This window comes from Mytilus galloprovincialis, chromosome 7 (assembly GCF_965363235.1).
Source record: "Mytilus galloprovincialis chromosome 7, xbMytGall1.hap1.1, whole genome shotgun sequence".
Lineage (NCBI taxonomy): Eukaryota > Metazoa > Mollusca > Bivalvia > Mytilida > Mytilidae > Mytilus > Mytilus galloprovincialis.
In genome coordinates, this window is record NC_134844.1 from 9,728,932 (window position 1) to 9,750,533 (window position 21,602).

Genomic DNA, 21,602 nt, shown 5'->3' on the forward strand with positions numbered 1-21,602 from the left:
TGTAGCGAGACATTCCCGTACCTGGAGGCGTCCTTCAGCTGGCCCCTAAACAAATATATACTAGTTCAGTGATAATGAACGCCATACTTATTTCCAAATTGTACACAAGAAACTAAAATTAAAATAATACAAGACTAACAAAGGCCAGAGGCTCCTGACTTGGGACAGGCGCAAAAATGCGGTGGGGTTAAACATGTTTGTGAGATCTCAACCCTCCCCCTATATCTCTAGCCAATGTAGAAAAGTAAACGCATAACAATACACACATTAAAATTCAGTTCAAGAGAAGTCCGAGTCTGATGTTAGAAGATGTAACCAAAGAAAATAAACAAAATGACAATAATACATAAATAACAACAGAATACTAGCAGTTAACTGACATGCCAGCTCCAGACTTCAACTAAACTGACTGAAAGATTATGATTTCATCATATGAACATCAGGCACAATCCTTCCCGTTAGGGGTTTAGTATCATACCATCATAACATATATGAGAAGAACATAACCCGTGTCATGGAAACATGTATCTGTAAATTTTTTCATTATTTTGGTATATATCCTTTGTTATAAGTAGTTACAGATAACATGTATTTCAACCTCAGCTGACCTAGGTTTTGAAAAAAATGTCTCCTCCTTTGTTATCCCTCCTTGTATAAATTTGGTACAATTATTTTATAATTTTCTGTTTAGATGACATACAGAAGTACTTATTACCTGTAATATCTTTCTTTTCACAGATTGCAGATCTACCTCAGTTGTGTTACCAAGACTACAAGATGACTATATCACTTGTTACCTTGACAACACCTGTAGAAACGTACAATGTTGTATGGATGAGCTTTTCATCAGTAGATCTTTCCAGGTTCAAGTCAACTTTGACCCTTGTAATTACCTAATGACATTTGAAATTGAGAAGTTACAAATAAATGCTACACTGAATGAGTATGAATGGGGGAAATGGAAACAGATTGATTTGTATGGAGTCATCAAGTTAAGGTAAATTTAAAAAGGTTTGGCTCTCTGTTGTATGAACATTGCATAACTTAGTTCTACATACTTTACAGAAATTATTGCAATATTTTTATTAATCCAAATTATGTAACTGGGTGAGTATTGCACTAATAAGACCTTGCATTCTTGTATATGAGACATATATATATATATCTGTTTTCAACTTTTCCCAAAATTGCAATAAATTAATCTTTTAATATAAATTTTCAAATATATCCACTTTATCCAAGAATAAGACTATTTAAAGAATACTGAAAATACATTGCAAAATATCAAATTAATAACAACATGTATACAAAACAGAAAAACAGACAACCATTGAGCACCTTAATTCCTGGCTTTAGACACACACAAAGTAGTTGACAGAATAATATTAGCTTGCCTTCATGTTAAAGATATTTTTTTTTATATAAATCCCAATTTATTATATTAATAGTTATCTTATAAAAAAAAGTGATGTGATACTAGTATTTCTTATGTTTTACAGATTTATTCTGCATGATCTGTATGCTGAGGACCAGTATCTGTTGTCCTTGACCTTAAGTCTGTGTTGGGAATCACATGGCAACTGTCAGGATCATCACATATTTAGAAATGCTCGTCTCCCAAAACCAACATGTAACTGGAATATGGACTTCAAAATTCCAGGTAAGTCAAAAATTAAACTGAATTATTATTCTTTAGAATTTTATCAGTTATCTTGTGATTGTTAACAGAATAGGAGGAAGATGTTGTAGAGGAACATAATTTGTTTTTTTACATGTTTCTGACCAACTTTAGCAAATTTTTATTCCATTTAGAACAAAAAACATTTGTGGTATTTTACAACCATCTCAAATAAAGTAAAGTGGTAGGTCAGTCTATTTCATTGTATAAAATGTTTAAAGTTGATATTTTTAGGCATTCAAATAAAAAATGGCTTTCTGTTGAACGCTTGGGGTGAAGAATACTTCTCTAATTCTTACACAATTTATCCCTTTCCTGACATGTTGATTATTTTTATTTAATCAACATGTGGATTGTTTGATCTCAGTTCTTCATTGGTCAAAATTTGATTATGACGTCAAATTTTCTTGCTTTCCTCTGAATTTCCTATTGTGACGGCACGAAGAAAGGCGAACTTGCTTGATGATGTTACATAGAAAGAACACATCTTTTTGCAGATCATTTGAAAAGAAGTATTGAAGTTGTCTGCATATTGTTTAAAATTCATTAGAGAAACAGATTTCACCACCAAATCTCATGTAATACGATATCCAGCAAGCCTCTTGTTTTAAATTTAAAAAATTTAAATGTCTCGAGTGGATAAATATCGTATCACACTCTATGCAGTGGTAGAATCTTTATTTTATATACACTTGAACATATTTCAAGTTGAAGAAATTTGACTTTTTTGTTTATTGTCTTTTGTAGGATTTTCTTTGAAGACTTTTATGGCATCAGAAGGAGTTACTACATTAACTGATCCTGTAATATCACAGCTGTCAGAAGATTTAGGACTGTCCACTTATCTCAACTCACCTACATGTGACCGATCTGTTTTACCATATAAACCAAAAATCAATGGCTGGAACAATGGTATGCTTTCAGAAGAGAAAACAAATATTGCTTATGAATCAGTTGAATGAAAATCATAAAATTCAACATAAATTATGTCGAGTGACAAATTATTCTAAAAAGGCTTATTATCTTTCCTTATGTTTTGATATTCATAGTTTTTATGCCCCACCTACGATAGTAGAGGGGCATTATGTTTTCTGGTCTGTGCGTCCATTCGTCCGTCCGTCTGTCTGTCCGTTCTTTCGTTCGTCCGTCTGTCGTGCCGTTCGTTCGTCCGTCTGTTCGTCCGTCTGTCCCGCTTCAGGTTAAAGTTTTTGGTCAAGGTAGTTTTTGATGAAGTTGAAGTCCAATCAACTTGAAACTTAGTACACATGTTCCTTATGATATCGTCTTTCTAATTTCAATGCCTAATTATATTTTTTATCCAATTTCATGGTCCATTGAACATGGAAAATGATAGTGCGAGTGGGGCATCCGTGTACTTTGGACACATTCTTGTTTTAAAAGATAAAGTGAAAAGCAATTAATCAAATATAATGTACCATAAATCTGAGTCAAGTTATAATTAAAAAACGATAACCAAATTTATTGTCAGAGCTGCCATACCTGTCAACTGACCCGTATTCTGCGGGTGTGACCCGAGATTTTCACAATTCTGAGGGATCACCCGGAACACCCGCCAGGTCATTGAAATAACCTGGGAATTCCGAAAATGACCCGATTTCACCTGTATTTCTTAGCCTTGAGATTGATTTCATAAGTAATATTCCTTTGAAATACCGGCAAATTCGTAATTCTTCCATGAACAGGAAGTTCATCTAGCTATGTAAACTGTCAAATTAAGTGACCCATTAAGTGCATGGCTTCACCTGACAGCTTTGGTGTCAAACACACTGTTAATTAACACCAATTACCTTAGCTTTAGGTCGTAATTAAATTGCACCATTGGTTTACAAACTGAACTAGAGTTACTTCCCCTTATTTGTCACCATTCAAAATTATTCCTTATATCTACGTTTTATGGGTAAAAAAAAGATTAAATCATAAAAATATAAAATTCAAATACATATTGAAAAATAACTTTTCATTATTGTTATACCTTTATACAATTTTTTTTTAAAAGTTGAAAATTATTTTTTACATTTATACTTCCTTTAACTGTATTGCTATATTTTATCATAGTCTAATTTCCTTGTTGGTAGACAAATATTATAGTTAAAGGCTTCATAGTCAATAGTCTCAAACATTTAAGAAATACATTAAATTCTAGTGTTTGCAGTATTTTCTCTTAAAAAGTAAAGCACATAAGACTGAGTTACACAAATTTATAAAAAATCTTTAAAAGTGCAATGAAATAATATTAAATAAAATTTAAAATGACTTAACAAAGTGAACATGCATTGATGTTTTGGTATCTTTGATATACATTATAAGAAAATGTACCATAAATACTGAAATTCAGCTCGAAAAAGTTCGTACGCGTTATGACCTGAGATTTGATTCTTCAATGCAGGTCATGACCTGCATTTTCATCATCACAGGTTGACAGGTATGAGCTGCACACCAAAAAATAATGGGTAGATATTCAAACAGAGAAAAACTGAAATAAATAACCCATGTTTTGGTTGGATAATTGAATACTTTCCTTGGCTGAATTTGTTAGGTTCCTACAGGAAAAAAAACTGTAAAGTGTACTATTTTCTATATAACTGATGTAAATCCCAATTTTAATATGATTTTCTAATTGTAGAATGTAAGACACCAGTTGCCTCCCTTGAAGACATTTCTTCCTATGCTGCATGCCACATCCCAGACAGATGTACAGCTATAGACTGCTGTATCACATTACCAAGCTTCAAGCGTAATGTCAATGTATTCGTTGATCTGGACCCCTGTGAATACAGACTCAGTATTGCTATAGAAAAAGTCCATTTGAATTTGTCTTTGGTGGATTACAAGTGGGGATCACTTCAGCAATTCTCTCTACTTGGTGTCATCAATTTAAAGTAAGTGGTTATAATATGAAAGTTATATTTATTTATAATTTGATACAGTATATATGGTTTTTGAAAATTCCACTACTTTATCTCAAAGGACAAGAATAAAAACAAGGAATTTTACAACTAAACAGTACCAAAATATCCCATTGTGAAACTCACTTTCTTCATAAAATGATTTTTCATTTGAAATAAGAATAAATGTGAATAGATTTAAAAGATGATTTACCTTAAAAATTGAAAAACAAAGGCTGGTAATTGTTTTGTGCCACCAAAACATATGATGATTTCCATTTAAAACAATAAAAAGCACATATTCAAGATAAGGAAAAACCTATTTGAAAAAACATGATTTTAGAAAAGTTTCTACTATCAAAATGAATATATATTTATGACTCAATGAAGATTAAAGATGCTGAAAAAATTTATTCTTCAGTCATATTTTATAACATAATTGATACTAGATGACATACTTTTTTCTAGCTTCACCATTGATGATTTAGTCAGTGATGATGTATTTGTCTTCAATATGAATGTGTCAGTATGTCTAGAATCGTCAGGACCTTGTGAGTTACAACTACATCTCTTCAAGTCAACTAAATTACCAAAGCAGACTTGTAACTGGAACACAGACTTTAAAATTCAAAGTAATTATTAATTATAAATTTCATACCCATCAGACAAACTGAATATCAAAATTTTGGAAAGGCAAAAATATGTAACTTTGACTGCATAAAAACAATAAAGTAGTAATTTGAAAATATCATGGAAATAGTGTTATGTTTGTGTTTAGTGTTCAAGTACTTGCACACAATATATATTTTTTGTTAAATATGACAATTTTTTTTGTTTTTAGATTTCTCATTGAGGTCATACTTGACAGATCTTGGTCTCAGTCCGTCATTAAAGAAATTGAAATCCCATACAACGTCAGAATTACTTCACGATCTCGGTATTGCTCCATTCCTTCTGGATGACCAGTGTGACAGAGGAAATCTACCATACTTTCCCAACAAAGATGGGTGGAATAAAGGTAAATACAAATTGTGTAATGTTTAGCGACTGACAGAGTGTTTATAGTCACATTACTGACTGGGTGACTAGTGTGAACATTGCCATTCATTTTGCACCCCTGTTTAAAGTGATGAAGAACTGAAATAATTGAATAACATTTAATATTAGTTTTTAATCTAATTCTTTTGTTTTCAGGATGTCCCAAGCCAGTTTCACTGAGCCCACTTCCTAACAACACTTTCTGTCATCTGTATGAATATTGTACTGGTGTCACATGTTGTTCAGACGTAGAACTGATTGGTAGAACTATTAAGACATACGTCAGTCTGGATCCCTGTAACAGAAAGATGAGCATAGGGATAGAGAAACTGAGTGTTAATACCAGTCTGTTTGATTATCACTTTGGTTCAATAGAACGTGTCAAGCTTCATGGAGTTGTCCACTTAGAGTAAGATTTAGAACTTTTACTAAATTTGTATAATTTATGAATTTTGGAGTTAAAAAATCATAAAACTATGTAAAAAATACTAAATCTGAATGGTGTCTCTTAGACTCTAAATTAAAATCTTTTATAATTCCCATTCAACTATCCCATGATTTTTAAATGGCAACTATTAAAAATTAAAATTTAAGCTTCAAACATCATTCCATCTTATTTATTAATATCAAAATGTAACAAAATTCCCAATGACTTAGCAGTGACTGGGAGGAATGTAAATGAACTGTTGCCACACTTTTTCAGTTGCTATAACTTTAATTCTAAATGAATCTATCTATCTGTTACTTTTTCCTTGAATTTGTTTGAATATTACATACATCCTTTTTACTTGAATTACTTAAAAAAAACATTCATATACATATTACTTGATTTATTTGAAGAAATCCACAATCCTTTATACACATATTAATCTTCATTTACTTTTTAGTTACCAAGTAGAAGACTTGGAAAGTGAGAAGAAGTTCATGGTCAGCCTGAACCTGAGTATATGTTTTGAATCACATGGTCCTTGTGTGGTCAGTATACCAGTTCTGAAGAATGCCAGGCTACCTAAGGCTGTTTGTGACTGGAAAAGTGATTTTATTGATCCAAGTGAGCATTCACATTAGATATTTTTAATAGTTTTACTGCAAGGTCAAATACAACTTTTGGTTGTGCTTAGTTTTAACAGTGTTGAGCTTTGAGTGAAGCATGAAAAACTATTTCAAAAGATTTAATCTTAAATTAAATATAAGAGACAATATAACTTGTGGTTTAAAATGTAGGTTGTCAAATTATGAAAGAATCAAGATAAAATTTAATATATGTATTTGAATTAGGAACAGCAAAGTAACAAAAGAAATTGGATAATATTCTTAATACACTTTATTGCTAATCCCGGCTGACCCGGCCGCTTGAACTTTTGACGTCAACAACAATCACTTTTCCATTGTGGCGTTAGATATTTTGTTTTATGACATCAAAATTTTACGGGAACCTGTGTGATTTCCAGCAATGGCGGACAAATAGCGATAAGGTGTATTATTTTCTGTTTCATTATGATATTGATTATATACATGTATGTTTGAAATACTTGCATAATATTTGCGCATTCTATGCTTGTAAAATTAGAATGAGAATATTTTCTTTGTAGATTTCTCCTTTGAAAGATTCTTAAGTGAAAAAAGATTAGCACCAAATCATCACCTGAACACAAATGAGATGAAAAGTTTGATGGACAAATTGAGAATTACTGAGTTTCTGCAGGACAGTCAATGTGATACAAGCCAGTCACCATTTAGTCCTAGTGTCAACGGATGGAACAATGGTAAGTATAGATGGATAACAATTAGGAGAAGGGGGATGTGAGACTTCTTTCCCCCCAGACATCTTAAAATATAAACTAAATAAGCACCAATGTATCAAAACTATACTGATAAAAAATTTCGACTTTTTCAACAAATGGAAATTTTACATTTACAACAAGGTTTATGATATAATATTGTATTATTCTATCAGTACATTACTATATTTGATATTTATGGTTCAATTTTTCAATGTTATTTTTCTCAAAAAGCACAGGTATACTATATATTATGAATTATAATTTCAGATTGTAAGCTACCAATGGCATTATTACCAAACAATACAGGCCCAACGACATGTAACATACACAATACATGTACAGCAGTAGAGTGTTGTGTTACTGCAGAACAGATCGGTAGATCATTCAGAACATTTGTTAACTTTGAACCCTGCTTGTTTAAATTGACTGTTGGTATAGAACAGCTGACATTTGGCCGACTTCTGTTTGATTATGAGTGGGGACAACCTGTACAAGTCTGGCTGTTTGGTTTCGTCAGATTGGAGTAAGTTTATACCAGTAGAACTTGTATAGGATTACGGAAAATCTGTACCAATGATAGTTTAGTCAGACTGAATAGGTCATCTTAATTGGCAATTTGATTGATTTGAAAGACATAGAAACATGATACTTTTGATATTTTAGCCAACCCTATACATTGAATGTCAGTTTACCTGGACTATTGATAAGATTACTCGTTGTTATGTCTAATATTCAAACTTGATGGCCTTGTGTAGGTTTTCCCAGTGTTACATTTCAACTCAATTAGCCATAATTTTTTCTGCTGACATTACTACAGAATTTACCTATTATTTAGGGGCAATTTTTAAAGTTTCATTGTTATTCAGCTTTACCGCTCACTAGGAATGTTTTCATGTGTACCTTTATTGATAAAATATTGTTTTTTAAATGTTTTCTAATTTGCTTTATTGCAATTATATAACAAATCTTATTACAGGTTTACTATATCTGATTTGGAGACAGAAGGACAATACTTATTTGATATGACCTTGAAAGTATGTTTTGAAGTTGAAGGACCTTGTTATGTTACTGTCAATGTCTTTAACAAGTATAGACTTCCTAAACCAGCATGTGATTGGAACACAGACTTCTCCATTAAAGGTAATAATAGAGTGTTGATAGTTTTTGTCTTCTTGAAGATTTTGCGTAAGATATTAACGGCAAACAGAGTCTCCTTACAGCAAAAAAAGTTGTTCTTTTGAAAAAGAATTGAAGGTTTAATGCTATTATTAGTCATTAACGTTTTAGTAGAAAGAAAAAAGAAGATGTGGTATGAATACCAATGAGACAACTCTCCACAATAAATCAAATGACACAAATAAATAACTTTAGGTCACAGTATGTATGGTCTTCAACAATGATCAAATCCCACATTGCACAGTCAGCTATAAAAGGTACAAAAGTTTTACAAACTGTAAAAATAATGATTTACTAGATTTTTGATTTAGCTTAATGTCTATGTTATGTTTTGTAGGATTCTCACTTGACCAGTGGATGAAGAATGAAAGTTATACTGCCACACCAACCTTGGCACCATATATGACATCTAAACTTCTCTCTGATCTTAATGTAGCAGCCTATATGAAGAATGAAAAATGTAAACTGAATGGACCATTATTCACTCCAAATATTAAGGGATGGAAGAGCGGTAAGCATTTATAAAAATTATTATACAAGTCAATTTTCATTGACCAATTTATGATCAATTGAAATTCCTTTTATGTAATTCCATTTTAACAAATTTCAATAGAAACCATTTTACATTTTATGCAGTGCTGTTCATACATGTTGCCATTGCTTAGCAGTATAAAATTAAAAGAAATGTGGAACCATCGATATGAAAATTCTAAAAAGGAACTGTGATTCATTTCAGGGAAAATGACTAATGTAACTAGGCTGTTTCATTTGGGCAATTTAATTTTGGTATTGTTGGGTTTATCATATATTTGTTTGTTAAAAGCTCTACAGAGCTAATGTTGTTTTGTTTTATGTATACCCAACCCATACAAATCTTTTATGCTTGATGATAAATTACAATTTTGTAAAAGTAAAAAGATATTCTGTTATATATTTGAATTGACCACTTGGACACCAATTCTTGAATAAAAAAATGGATTCTTCTCTTAAGAATGTTCAATAAAGAGATCATTGAAATGTTTGTTGCAGAATGTCCAACACCAATAGCAGTTCCTGATCTCCCAGACAATATTGTATGCCACATATCAGGTACATGTACAGATGTTAGCTGCTGTGTTCATATTCCACTGCTCAACAAAACATTTGATGCCTACATCAAACTGGATCCCTGTTATGAAAAGCTATCTGTGGGTATAGAGAAGATGCATAACCAGTACAAACTACTGGACTATATTTATGGTAAAACTGAGAATTTTAACCTGCTTGGACTACTGAGATTTGAGTAAGTCAAGATAAAATCAGCACTAACTTTACATGTTGTAATATACTTTGGAATCATTTAATTTCGTGGGAACCAATTTTTTCGGGGATTAACTTACATTTTCACAGTTACTTATTTTAGTGATTTTTCAGTAGTCTGCATACAAACTATTAGAAAAATTTCAATCATTGAAGCATGTAATTTTTTGGGTCACCTGTACCTACAAAATCCATGAAATTTGTTATCCAACAAATGAAACTGAATCTGCAGTATACAATTGTTGCCTTTATAAAAAGTTTACATGTATATTTTTTTTTTATATCAAGTATATGAAAGGTTTCAATACTGATATAAATCTAATATACAGCATATATAGTTCTTTTGGCTAAAAATACAGTAATTTGACTTCTGTTTCCTTTAATACAAAAAACTGAGAATGAAATGGGAAATGTGTCAAAGAGGCAACAACCCGACCATAGAACAGATAACAGCCGAAGGCCACCAATGGGTCTTCAATGCAGCGAGAAACTTCGGCAGCGTCCTTCAGCTGGCCCCAAAACAAATATGTATACAATTTCAGTGATAATAGACGTCATACTTAACTCCAAATTATACACAAGAAACTAAGATAAAAAATGATACAAGATGTTTGAGTTTATTTCCATATATATAGCTTGCGGGATTATTTTTTTAACACATTTTATAAACATGATAATTTTTTGTTTGAATAGATACAGCATGTTTGACTTTAAAGATGAAGGAATGTACGTGATGAACTTGACCCTCAGTTTTTGTGTGGAGAGCAGCAGTAACTGTAACATCAGCATTCCAGTCCTTCAAAATGTCAGATTACCCAAGAAAACTTGCACTTGGACTGAGGATTACAAGGTCAAAGGTTAGATATTAATCTTATATATAAAAGAAGATATAGGGTATTCATCATTGAAACAGCAGCCAAAAAAAATTTAAATTTTCAACCACTGACAAATTTCCTATAGGCTTTTATGCAAACTCCAGCAAAAACCATGAAATTAAGTATCCATGAATATTTAATTTTTCCTTAATCCATGAAAATTGATAACCTCGAAAGTAAATGAATCCACAGTAACTGAAGAAAACCAATGACTAGATTGCTGACATAGGACATTTATGCCATATCATAAACCAATGACTAGATTGCTGACATAGGACATTTATGCCATATCATAAACCAATGACTAGATTGCTGACATAGGACATGTATGCCATATCATAAACTGAAATGTGAAATGTATAAGTTCAAGGTTACATAATCATTTTTGAAACTAAAAATGTACTGAATTGACACATGGGTCATGTTTCTATTTATATTCTTTCTGTCTTGTCCTAATTCTGTGTCAATCAACAATTAATAAAATCCATTTAACCTGATTTACTCTTTAGATTTCTCTCTTGACCAATGGACTAAAGAAAGGAACCAAAAACCAGGTGCAGTCCTTCCTGATTATCACACGTCAGAGTTATTACAACAATTAGACATTACCAACTATCTGAATACTCCGATGTGTTCAAGGAAAAATAGTACTAATGGCTGGATAAAAGGTAATGAATTCAATTTTTTTAACAGAAATAAGATTATAATAATTGAAAGTCTTTTCATACCTTCATTGTACAAATGAAAAAAGACCCCAGTTAAAAAATATCTAAAATTTTAGTAACTTTTTAAAATCAGTTGAATGTCAGCTTGCAACCAATAACTATTTCAACAGTAGAATACAAGATAATTTTGTATTTGAACAGAGGAGTTATATAAAAAAACCACTTTATAGAATTTTAGAATCAGTGAGATATGCATTGAACACCTTTTATTAAGTTGAATGTTGTTTTCTGTTTCAGATTGTCCAGAAAATGTAACCCTACCAGATCTGTCATCTAACCCATTGACTTGCCAGTTACATAGTTCCTGTACCTCAGTAGAATGTTGTATGGATGTACCATTCATTGGGAAGACATTCAGGGCTGTACTAGACTTGAACCAGGATACTCAAATACTGAATGTTGGAATAGAAAAACTACAGTTTCCAATATCTCTGCTGGATTTTGAATTTGGTAAATTATAGTTAATGCTTATTGCATATTTATTGTTCTCTCAATTTAAATGAAGTAGATTCATGCATAATTGTATACCTGTGTTTGCAGTCCTAAACTCAACTACGATATGATAAAATGTTACTTCTAAAGTATTTTATTGAGCATGCACTGCTGTTAAAATAGTACAAAGCTAAACAATTTTTACCAATCTGATTTGTTACTAATAATAGATTTTTTAGAAGGTAATATTATATGCATATACATTATGATTGAAATACATGTTTTTCAAGTTGATATCTTTTAAGTTTATAAACTTCAATAAAAAAGGCAAAAATGTCTGTTTTACTGAATGTTGAAATTGTATTTTCAAGTGAAAAAAGGTAATATAGGAACAAAAAATCAGGTTTAGTATACTCTGATGAAATTATTCCTCAGGTCAAAATTTAAACTTCTTTCTAGATTTTTTTTAATGAAAAGTACAGTGTAGTAAAGCAAAATCAAAATGCTATCTTTTTTCTCTGCTTTTCTGTTGGATATTTGAAGTTATATCCATTACAAGATTGAACAATTTTGATGTCATTATTTTTTAGGTAAAGACCATGAATTTAGACTGAATAGTGTTATCAGAATCAGGTTAGTATTCTCTGATAAAGTTAGGTTTCCCAGTGAGTGCAAAAAGTGGGAGTTTTACAGTTTCACAGCATCCATTTGTTTTTATTCATATCTAACTTGTGGTGTCACGTTCTGTTTAAAGTAATTCTGAAGAAAATATGATACTTCATCATTGAGTGAATCAAGATCTGTCAAAAGGGAGAATTGTGACCTCCATTTTAAACCTTTTCCCTCTGTGTTGTAATATCAAATGCTAATAAAAAGATTTCCCATATCATTTTTTACTTATGATGAATAACAGCTGTTACCAAAAAACATCTTCAACAATAGACAAGTGTCTATTCAATATGTCAATCTTTAAATTGCTATAGTCTGAAAAGCTTTAGATAAATTGAACAGAGATTCAAAGATCTGCCATTTAACATACCATTTATTTTAGTTTGCCATTTCTTGTTTTATGGATAATTCTTTTTGTCCTGAAATAATTTTTATCATTTATTTAATAAATAAAATAAAATGAAAGGGTATTTTACTAACGTAAAGTTTTTATCAAATTGATCACACCACTGGAATTTAGATAAAATGTATTGATGAAGTAAAACCTTTCCCTCTTTTCTTACAATGAATTTTTACATTCAGATATAATATCTATGATTTGGAGAGTCAAAACCAATACCTGGTTACCATGGAAATATCATTGTGTTGGGAAAAGTACAAGTCATGTGATTGGACAATGAAAATGTTTGACCACACCAGACTGCCTAAACTGACCAGAAATAAACAGACTGGATTTAATATTCCAAGTAAGTATATCAGACAAAACTAAACGCTATTGATATTCATACCAGATATGATTATCAACACATCATTTACATTTAAGCTTGAATAGCTGTTTTGAGTTGTTTTGTTAATATATTGGATGTTTCAAGAGTCTTAGTGTCGACACCTATGAGAAGAATTTCTGATGAATCAGGAAAGTTGGTATGTCCAAGTTTGAGTTTTGATGCAATTTAAATTACATTTTCTATTGATGTATAGGTATAGTGAGTTCTTCATAATTATTGGTATCCTTAAATCATTGTGTATTCAGCAAACTTTCTTAAGTAACTTATTATTTTATAGATTTTTCATTAATATCATGGTCGAACAGTCAGGGTATTAATACAGCAACAATGAATAACCTTGACCTTTCCAAATTGTACCGAGACCTTGACCTTGGCTGGTATTTGACAAATTCCTGTTACAGAAGTCTAGCACCATATCAACCACAAACGGATGGTTGGAATTCAGGTAAAAATGAAATTTTATGTTAACAGAAATTTAAAAACTCGAAATTTATACACCAATAGCTTTGTTTAACCTTAATGAAATTTTATGAAACTTGGACAAAAGTGTCATAATGATCAAGAGAAAGTAAATTTTTTGATGTTTTTTTTTCTTCATTTTTCTTGTATGACTGATAGATATAGATTCTTTAATTTTAAACACAAAACATGAACAGAATAGTCCTTATACCCTACAGATCTTAGTGCAAAATTAAAAAAACATATTCAGCTGACAGTGAGACTCGGGCTCAGCATAACCCTTTACAAATATTGCCTTTTCAACACATTCACATTGTTTTCTTACAGCCTGTGCCGAAGAAATCCACTTAGCATCTCTATCTCCAAACTCTGCCTGTCATGTGACAGACACATGCACAGACATTGACTGCTGTGTAGACATTCCAATACTACAAAGATCTGTCAGCTTACAGATAAATCTTGAACCATGTGACCATAGATTGACCATCCGATTGGAGGGAATGGAATACAGTCAAATGTTGTTTAACTACAGCTGGGGAACTCAAGATTCATTCTGGTTGAGAGGGGTGTTTAGATTCAGGTATGTTACTAATCTAGGTGTCATATTATATTAGTTCTAATATAACTAGTAAGATTCTTTGTTCTTTGTACCTAAATTATGAATGAACTGTCTGTGTAAACTGTAATTATCATTGCCCTTAGTATATATATTAGTAAGTCTGTGTAGTTCATATATGTAAGTTCCAGTTTCATATGTAAAAGTCGGAGGTTTGTTGAAAAATGAACCATCTGTTTATTTTTCTACATAATGTACTGTTCACTTAAAGCTTTATGACTATAATTAGATGGATTTGTCTACAAGCATTGATCTCTCTTTACAATATATCTGATAGGAGAAAGACAATTCACTTTTTTCACAAAAACATTTATAACAGAAATTGATTGTAAGTTACTGTATACTGAAATGTTCATGAATTACAAGTACTATAAAATCTTGTGTGAAATGAGTTATTGGATAATTTATTAATTACTAACAAGTCGAAAAAGCTTACAAAATGTTGCAATCGTGTGAACTTTTTTTAATGGAACTAGCCTGTAAATACTTAAACCTACAACTTATAGTTATAAGATTGAAGACTTAGTCCTGGCCAACAGATACAGACTATCTCTACAGTTTGACAGTTGTTTTGAGTCTAGTCAGCCATGCTCACAGTCTGTTACAATCTTAGATAAAGTAGAACTACCTAAAGTGGTCTGTGATTGGAAACAAGATTATCAAATTCAGGGTAATTTATAATTGCAAGGCTTTTAATTATTTCTTAGATTAATTGCATTCTCCGCTATTTTGTGGTAGCATTTAGGGGATTGGAATGAAAATATTGATCAGAAAGAAGACTGCAGTTTTTATTGAGTGAATGGCTTTTTGGCTCTGTAATTATGAATACAGGTATATGGAGATGTACATTATAAGTCAACTTAAGACAGCAACCCAATGACATAAAAAACAAATCCTGAGGTCAAAATGGATGCATCAGCATAAGACAAGTGAATATACAATTGGTTATGCTCTTTATCTCAATTTAAGTATATCAAAAATCTACCAACTGCCCCAACAAAAGGAAACCACTTAAGAAGTTCCTGTCTTAGGTTCAGGCACACAAATGTTTGTGGTTTAATTTATTTATTAAAGATTACACATGGATCAATAACCTACTTGTGTCCAATGAAAGTATTAGAATTTTAATGACAATCTACAAACCTGTTGTGAAGGAAAACATTTTTAAATACACAGTAGTCAAATAAAGAGTAATATTGATATTGCAAATTATTGCAGCTGTGCCAGGAATCAATCCAATAAATAAGAGAATTTATGTTTTAAATTTAGTTTCAATTTAAGTTACTCCAATATATTATATGATCTTGATAATAAAAGTAAATTAATTTGTTCTTTCTGTTTTATTTTACCAATGTCCAAGGTTAAATATATAGTATTTGATCTTGTTTGTAGAATTTTCTGTAGACCAATGGAAACAGAAGAAGAGTTTTAAGGCTGCCACATTGGCTGAGTATGAAGTATCACAGTTACTGGAGGAAACAAGATTAGGATTTTATCTCAAGGATACACAATGTATAATTCCAACAGGTTCTAGTAAATGGAAGAATGGTAAATGATGTCATCCCATTTCAGAATTGTTTAATTTTGCACCACTCTCCTTTTTTTCTCCCTTCATCAAAGCCCTGAAGTGGGTGGTTTTGATTCTTTACACTGTCATATTTTTATTGTTTTATTTCTGATACTTGATCTCATATATTATAAAAGTATTGTATACTCCTTTCTGTAGTTCTTACTGGATTTTTACTGTTGCAGTCAACTGATTATTTTTAAAAAACCAACCTGTGGTTAATTAGATTGCAATTCTTCATTGTCCATCTTAAATAGTTAAATTGTCAATGTCAATATATAAAAACATCTGCAAGCTTTAAGTTTTGAATCTGATAATTTAGCTGTCTCCAGTTGAGAAATATTGGATAACAATTGATGCAGTGGTAGAATCTATTTATACACAGCTAAATTTATTTGTTTATTTTTAAGAATGTCCCTCACCGATCAGCCCCGGAGTGTTAGATGGACCAATACACTGTCACATCAGTACAGAGTGTACATCAGTCGACTGTTGTGTTAAAGATGAGATTACACAGAGAAATTATAACATCTATCTTACCATTGATCCCTGTGACTTCAAACTTACAATTGGTGCAGAAAAATACACATTTACTCAATCTCTCCTTGATTTCAAATGGAGTAAGTAGAAACATACACATTTACTCAATCTCTCCTTTATTTCAAATGGAGTAAGTAGAAACATACACATTTACTCAATCTCTCCTTGGTTTCAAATGGAGTAAGTAGAAAAATACACATTTACTCAATCTCTCCTTGGTTTCAAATGGAGTAAGTATTGGATTTGTCAACAGAAGATTGTTTATTCTTATTTAACTAATGTTTTTTACTGATTCTATGTTTATAAACTTAACAAAATAATTTACTTTTATACAATTTTATGATAATTATAGATTATCGGTGATCATCTCAACGAGATTGATTTTCTCGCTTGAGCCGGGACGGCGAAAGCGAGAAAGGCAATCGAGTTGAGATGAACAATGATAATCTTTTTATCGCTATTTTACCTACGACGGCGTTGTCAATTTCATGTCAATTTCGTTAGTAACGCCACGTGCATGCTTAGTTTCTAGCGATAATTTTCCATCTCAAGCGAGTAGCATGATATGAAAATTATCACAAAAAAAGATCAAAGGAAAAATGCACAAAATAGCGATAACAGATTTTAACAAGGAATGTACATTTATTTATGCACTGAGATGTATAATTTTTGATGGTTAAATTTATTAGAATTTTTTGTATATACTGTGCTGTTACTTTTGTTTTATTGTTATTGTTTAAAGAATATTTTGTCTCTTTTTACAGAGTCTCAATACTTGTTTGAAATGGAAGGAATAATTAGAATGAGGTAATTTGAAATATTGTGAATACATATTATGTTTATAACCTAGCTAAAAAAAGTCCTCACTAAGAATTGTCATAAACTTTTTAATTTTCTTTTAAATAGGTCAAATCGTCATCAATTTTTTTGTCTTGATCTTAAAATTGTTTTTTTTGTGAACTTCAGAAATTTTTCATTGACTGAGCATTTAGTGAAATTGCAAATTTAAAACTTAACATTTTTATATTAATGTAGAAATATTCTTTACCATTATGACCAAATAATTTACATGAGATATATTGTAAAAAAGGTAAAAATAAAGGTTGCTTATCTTTAAATCCTTGGTTAATGGTAGAATATTTACTTTTACCAATTTTGCAGTTCTAATAATAAAGTGAACTAATTTGTACTATGTGTATTCATTACATTATCCAATAGCCAGAAAAAAACACTTTTTCTCACAAATATCTTCCTACTGTGTGTGGAAGAAGATAAAATCTGTTGGTTTTTTTTCAGCATTGATGTAGAGGATTTACCAGGACAAGGTGTATACATAGTCAGCGTTAACAGCAGTATCTGCTGGGACTACAACAGTACATGTGATTACAGTGTAAAGATATTTGAGAACATACAGCTACCCAAACCTAAGTGTAACTTCAACAAAGATTATCTGACAACTGGTGAGTTACTGTTAACAACAGTATTAGCTGGAACCACAACCTCATGGTGTCATGTGGAAACACATTCTTGTTATATCCTGGTTTGTCAATTTTAGAAATTTAGCGAAAAATGTAAAAATTAACTAAACAAAAAATATACTTTATCTGTTTTATTTGTCATTTATTATTCAGTCACAATTACTTTTTTAGTTCAATTCCATATTGAAGCAACACATCAAGTCTTTGAACAGAACTATATTTTGCCAGTTGGTGAATCATCATGTTAATGAACGATTGGAAATTAAATTGCCTTGAACTGCATTTACAGTGAGTTGACTATGGGTGTTACTGTAAAACTTTACCTATAGCTCAACCTGTTTTTAAAATTGACAACACAATAGGGACATTTAAATTGACCAGTTGGTATTGTTAGATTTAAATCTACCTTGATGCTACCTGTAAAAAAAATTATTCACCTAACCCAAAGTTTCAGCATGCTTTTTTCCTGAACTTTTTCTTACCTAGGATTATTCTATTGAGAGATTTTTATTTTACTGTCATTCAAAATATTAGGAGTGATCAAGCCAAACAAGAATGACTATATCATATATGTTATTTTCTTGCAGTTTATTTAAAATTGCATGGCCTAAAATGCACTACATTTCATCTTAATGTTTGCATAGCCACTACTAGCAGTGTTTAATACCCTAAATAATCCAGTCGTAATATTTCACTCACTTTATGAAACATCAAAATCATATTTGAATAAACAATTTCATTTATTTTTTTACACTAATATTTGACATCTTGTTCAGAGTTCCAAAGTTTTTAAATAATTCCCAATTTTATTCATTTTTCACTACTTCACTAGATTTTTTTCTAAATCCATAGTATAAATTCTGATTAACTTCCCATGATATACATCCTAATTTAACAGGTGCAGAATCTATACATAATTCAGAATCTTGTAATTTTTTTTTATTATTTCCATTACTATATTCCAAATAGTTATCCTCACTTTACAAATATTTTGTAATATCTTATTTATATTTTTACTATATATCACTTGATTTTTCTATATCCACAGTAAACATTTTATTTCATTTCCTATTATAAATTTCCAAATCAAACAATATTTGATCCAGAATTTTATAATGACTATTTCCAATTTCACATTCACTTGAAACATTTCCTCACGTTAGGAATATTTTAGAATATTTTACTTTCATTTTTCACTTTATCACTAGATTAGACTATATCCACTGCATTAATTCAACATTTTATTTCATTTCCAAGATCCCATTTAAATGGTAAATCATCTTAAGTTTGTAATAGACAGGGGCGTAGCTAGAAAGAAACAATGTGCAAGCAAAATACCGCCGAGCGGAGCGAGGCGAAAAAATTTTGGGACCCTTTTATGCAGAATTTTTTTTTTCTTCAGTTTTTGGTCATAGGACTGTTACTGAAAGAGGAGCTATATGTAGATTAGACTTATAAAAAAATTATGAATGTAAAACTATTAATAAATCTTCTGAATAGAGTAATACATAAACAACACATATTTGTGATACAGAATTTACTCAAAGTTGTCCAAAATCTGCTCTTCGGGTCTAGGCAGAAACAAACTTCTGTATTACTTTTATTGTCAATATTCACACTGAATTCCCGATGAATATGTAGTAATGCTAGTAACTGTCGTTCATTGTTGATCGTACATTTGTTTTCAACATACTTAGTACACTGATAGATCTCCATGGTAGCACTCGCGAGATGTTATGAACCAGCATCGAGCGACCTCCCAATTGAATTCGTCAAAATCACATGCCAGGTCAGTTTCGTATGTCTCAGATAATGTTGAGATTTTTTCGTTTGTTATATTTCTTACAACACGATGGAGCAGATACAGCGCAAAAGTGCGATTTTCTAATAATACTAGACGCGACTCCACTCTCCAGTTCCCTTATCATATCATATGGTCAGCTATGAACGCAAAAAAATAATGAGACTTTCCAATACTGTTTTGGCGTGTTTGCAGGGTGATTGGCTCTGGTAGTCTGTCGATCACATCGCCTCGGCATATTTTTAACGATATCGAGGGGTTCTGATAATTCTAATGCCGATTGGTACATCTCATTCCAAATTGATGAACCGAGCACTGTAATATGTGCTCCAAACATGTCTTAGACTGAGTATTACAAATTCAAATCTAGTTAAAGATACAAGTTACTGTCCGATTTTGTAATAATCTCCAATGAAACTTTTATTTTGAAACCAAATGCCGTTATTTAATGATATTTCATCAATTAAAAAAGTGACAACATAGGTGTTTCCTTTAACATTCAATCTATAAATTTTTATTTTGCCATTTTTTTTTTTGCATGCCGAATCAATGTGCACGCAACTGCGTGTTAGCGTATAGGCAGCTACGCGCCTGATAGATCCCAAAATTAATAATGAATGTTTTTAAAATCACATTTAAAGCCACAGAAACATGTTGGATGGACTCACACTATATCTCCTACTTGAATTTCAGTTTTGAAAATTTTTAATCTTTAACATAACTAAATCCCATCGTATGAAAATTTGAATTTCCTTGAGTGAACACAGCATTTTATGCACAAAAGTCCCACTAATATTATAATAGATTTCAAAGAAAAAACACAGCAAGGTTTACTCCAAAATTATTTTCGAATTTTACATGTACAACATCATATGTAAGTCCCACAAAACAGTTTGAATGAATTATTTCCTCCTTGATGTCCTTCATGACAATAAAATCTTGAAAAAAACACATCACATTTTAAGAAGCAAAATTGCTATAAAAAATCTAAGAAGTGAATTCAAATAAAATAACTCCAATATTGTATGCACAATGACACCAAAAGATTTCAAACATTGCAAATAATAATCCAAAATGAGAATCTTGAAGGGACATGTAAAGAAATGAACAACATATCCATCTGAAAATTTAAACTGTAAACACCTGAACAGCTATTTCTTGTTTCACTGGCAGATGGACAATACTATATATAAGGGTTAGAATTTTAAAGAAGCATTTAAAGTGTGTAAAAACAGTTTAAATTTTCAAACATAGTAATACATATTTAATTTAATCTTTTACTGATTTAGAATTTTAGGTAAAAAATAGATAAATTATATATATCAGGGATTTAAAACAATGAAAACCAAAACTATTTTCTTCCCTATCAATTTTTTAATAGAATAATCCTAGGTAAGAAAAAGTTCAGGAAAAAAGCATGCTGAAACTTTGGGTTAGGTGAATAATTTTTTTTACAGGTAGCATCAAGGTAGATTTAAATCTAACAATACCAACTGGTCAATTTAAATGTCCCTATTGTGTTGTCAATTTTAAAAACAGGTTGAGCTATAGGTAAAGTTTTACAGTAACACCTATAGTCAACTCACTGTAAAATCATTTATCCCCGTTTTTTTAGTGGGGTTTGTTTTGATCAGTCTTTAGTTTTCTATGTCGTGTTTTGTGTACAGTTATTTTTTTTTTATTCTTTAGCCATGACATTGTCAGTTTAATTTCAAATTATAAAATTGAATGTCCCTAAGTTTTCTTTGGCTTCTCTTTTAGCATACTAAAA

At 31.0% G+C, this 21,602-nt stretch overlaps 2 protein-coding genes across 2 annotated transcripts in view; both read left to right on the forward strand.

Annotated features, from left to right (window-relative positions):
• Positions 1-11,942, forward strand: part of LOC143084116 (uncharacterized) — a 38,295-nt gene extending 26,353 nt beyond the window's left edge. Inside the window, exons 20-35 of the mRNA XM_076260522.1 lie at positions 739-997; positions 1,500-1,660; positions 2,426-2,590; positions 4,323-4,578; positions 5,053-5,135; positions 5,426-5,602; positions 5,779-6,031; positions 6,510-6,673; positions 7,215-7,388; positions 7,674-7,929; positions 8,383-8,546; positions 8,920-9,093; positions 9,612-9,864; positions 10,575-10,738; positions 11,266-11,424; positions 11,719-11,942. Coding sequence (XP_076116637.1) covers positions 739-997; positions 1,500-1,660; positions 2,426-2,590; positions 4,323-4,578; positions 5,053-5,135; positions 5,426-5,602; positions 5,779-6,031; positions 6,510-6,673; positions 7,215-7,388; positions 7,674-7,929; positions 8,383-8,546; positions 8,920-9,093; positions 9,612-9,864; positions 10,575-10,738; positions 11,266-11,424; positions 11,719-11,942 — 3,086 coding nt within the window. The remainder of the gene's footprint in view (positions 1-738; positions 998-1,499; positions 1,661-2,425; positions 2,591-4,322; positions 4,579-5,052; positions 5,136-5,425; positions 5,603-5,778; positions 6,032-6,509; positions 6,674-7,214; positions 7,389-7,673; positions 7,930-8,382; positions 8,547-8,919; positions 9,094-9,611; positions 9,865-10,574; positions 10,739-11,265; positions 11,425-11,718) is intronic.
• A 2,228-nt stretch (positions 11,943-14,170) lies between these two features.
• On the forward strand, positions 14,171-18,278 carry LOC143084117 (uncharacterized). Its single transcript, XM_076260523.1, has 7 exons — positions 14,171-14,409; positions 14,952-15,115; positions 15,838-15,993; positions 16,423-16,632; positions 17,317-17,359; positions 17,849-18,012; positions 18,202-18,278. Exons 1-7 carry the CDS (start codon positions 14,330-14,332, stop codon positions 18,276-18,278), a joined length of 894 nt encoding a protein of 297 aa, XP_076116638.1. The 5' UTR covers positions 14,171-14,329.
• Positions 18,279-21,602: the final 3,324 nt, after the last annotated feature.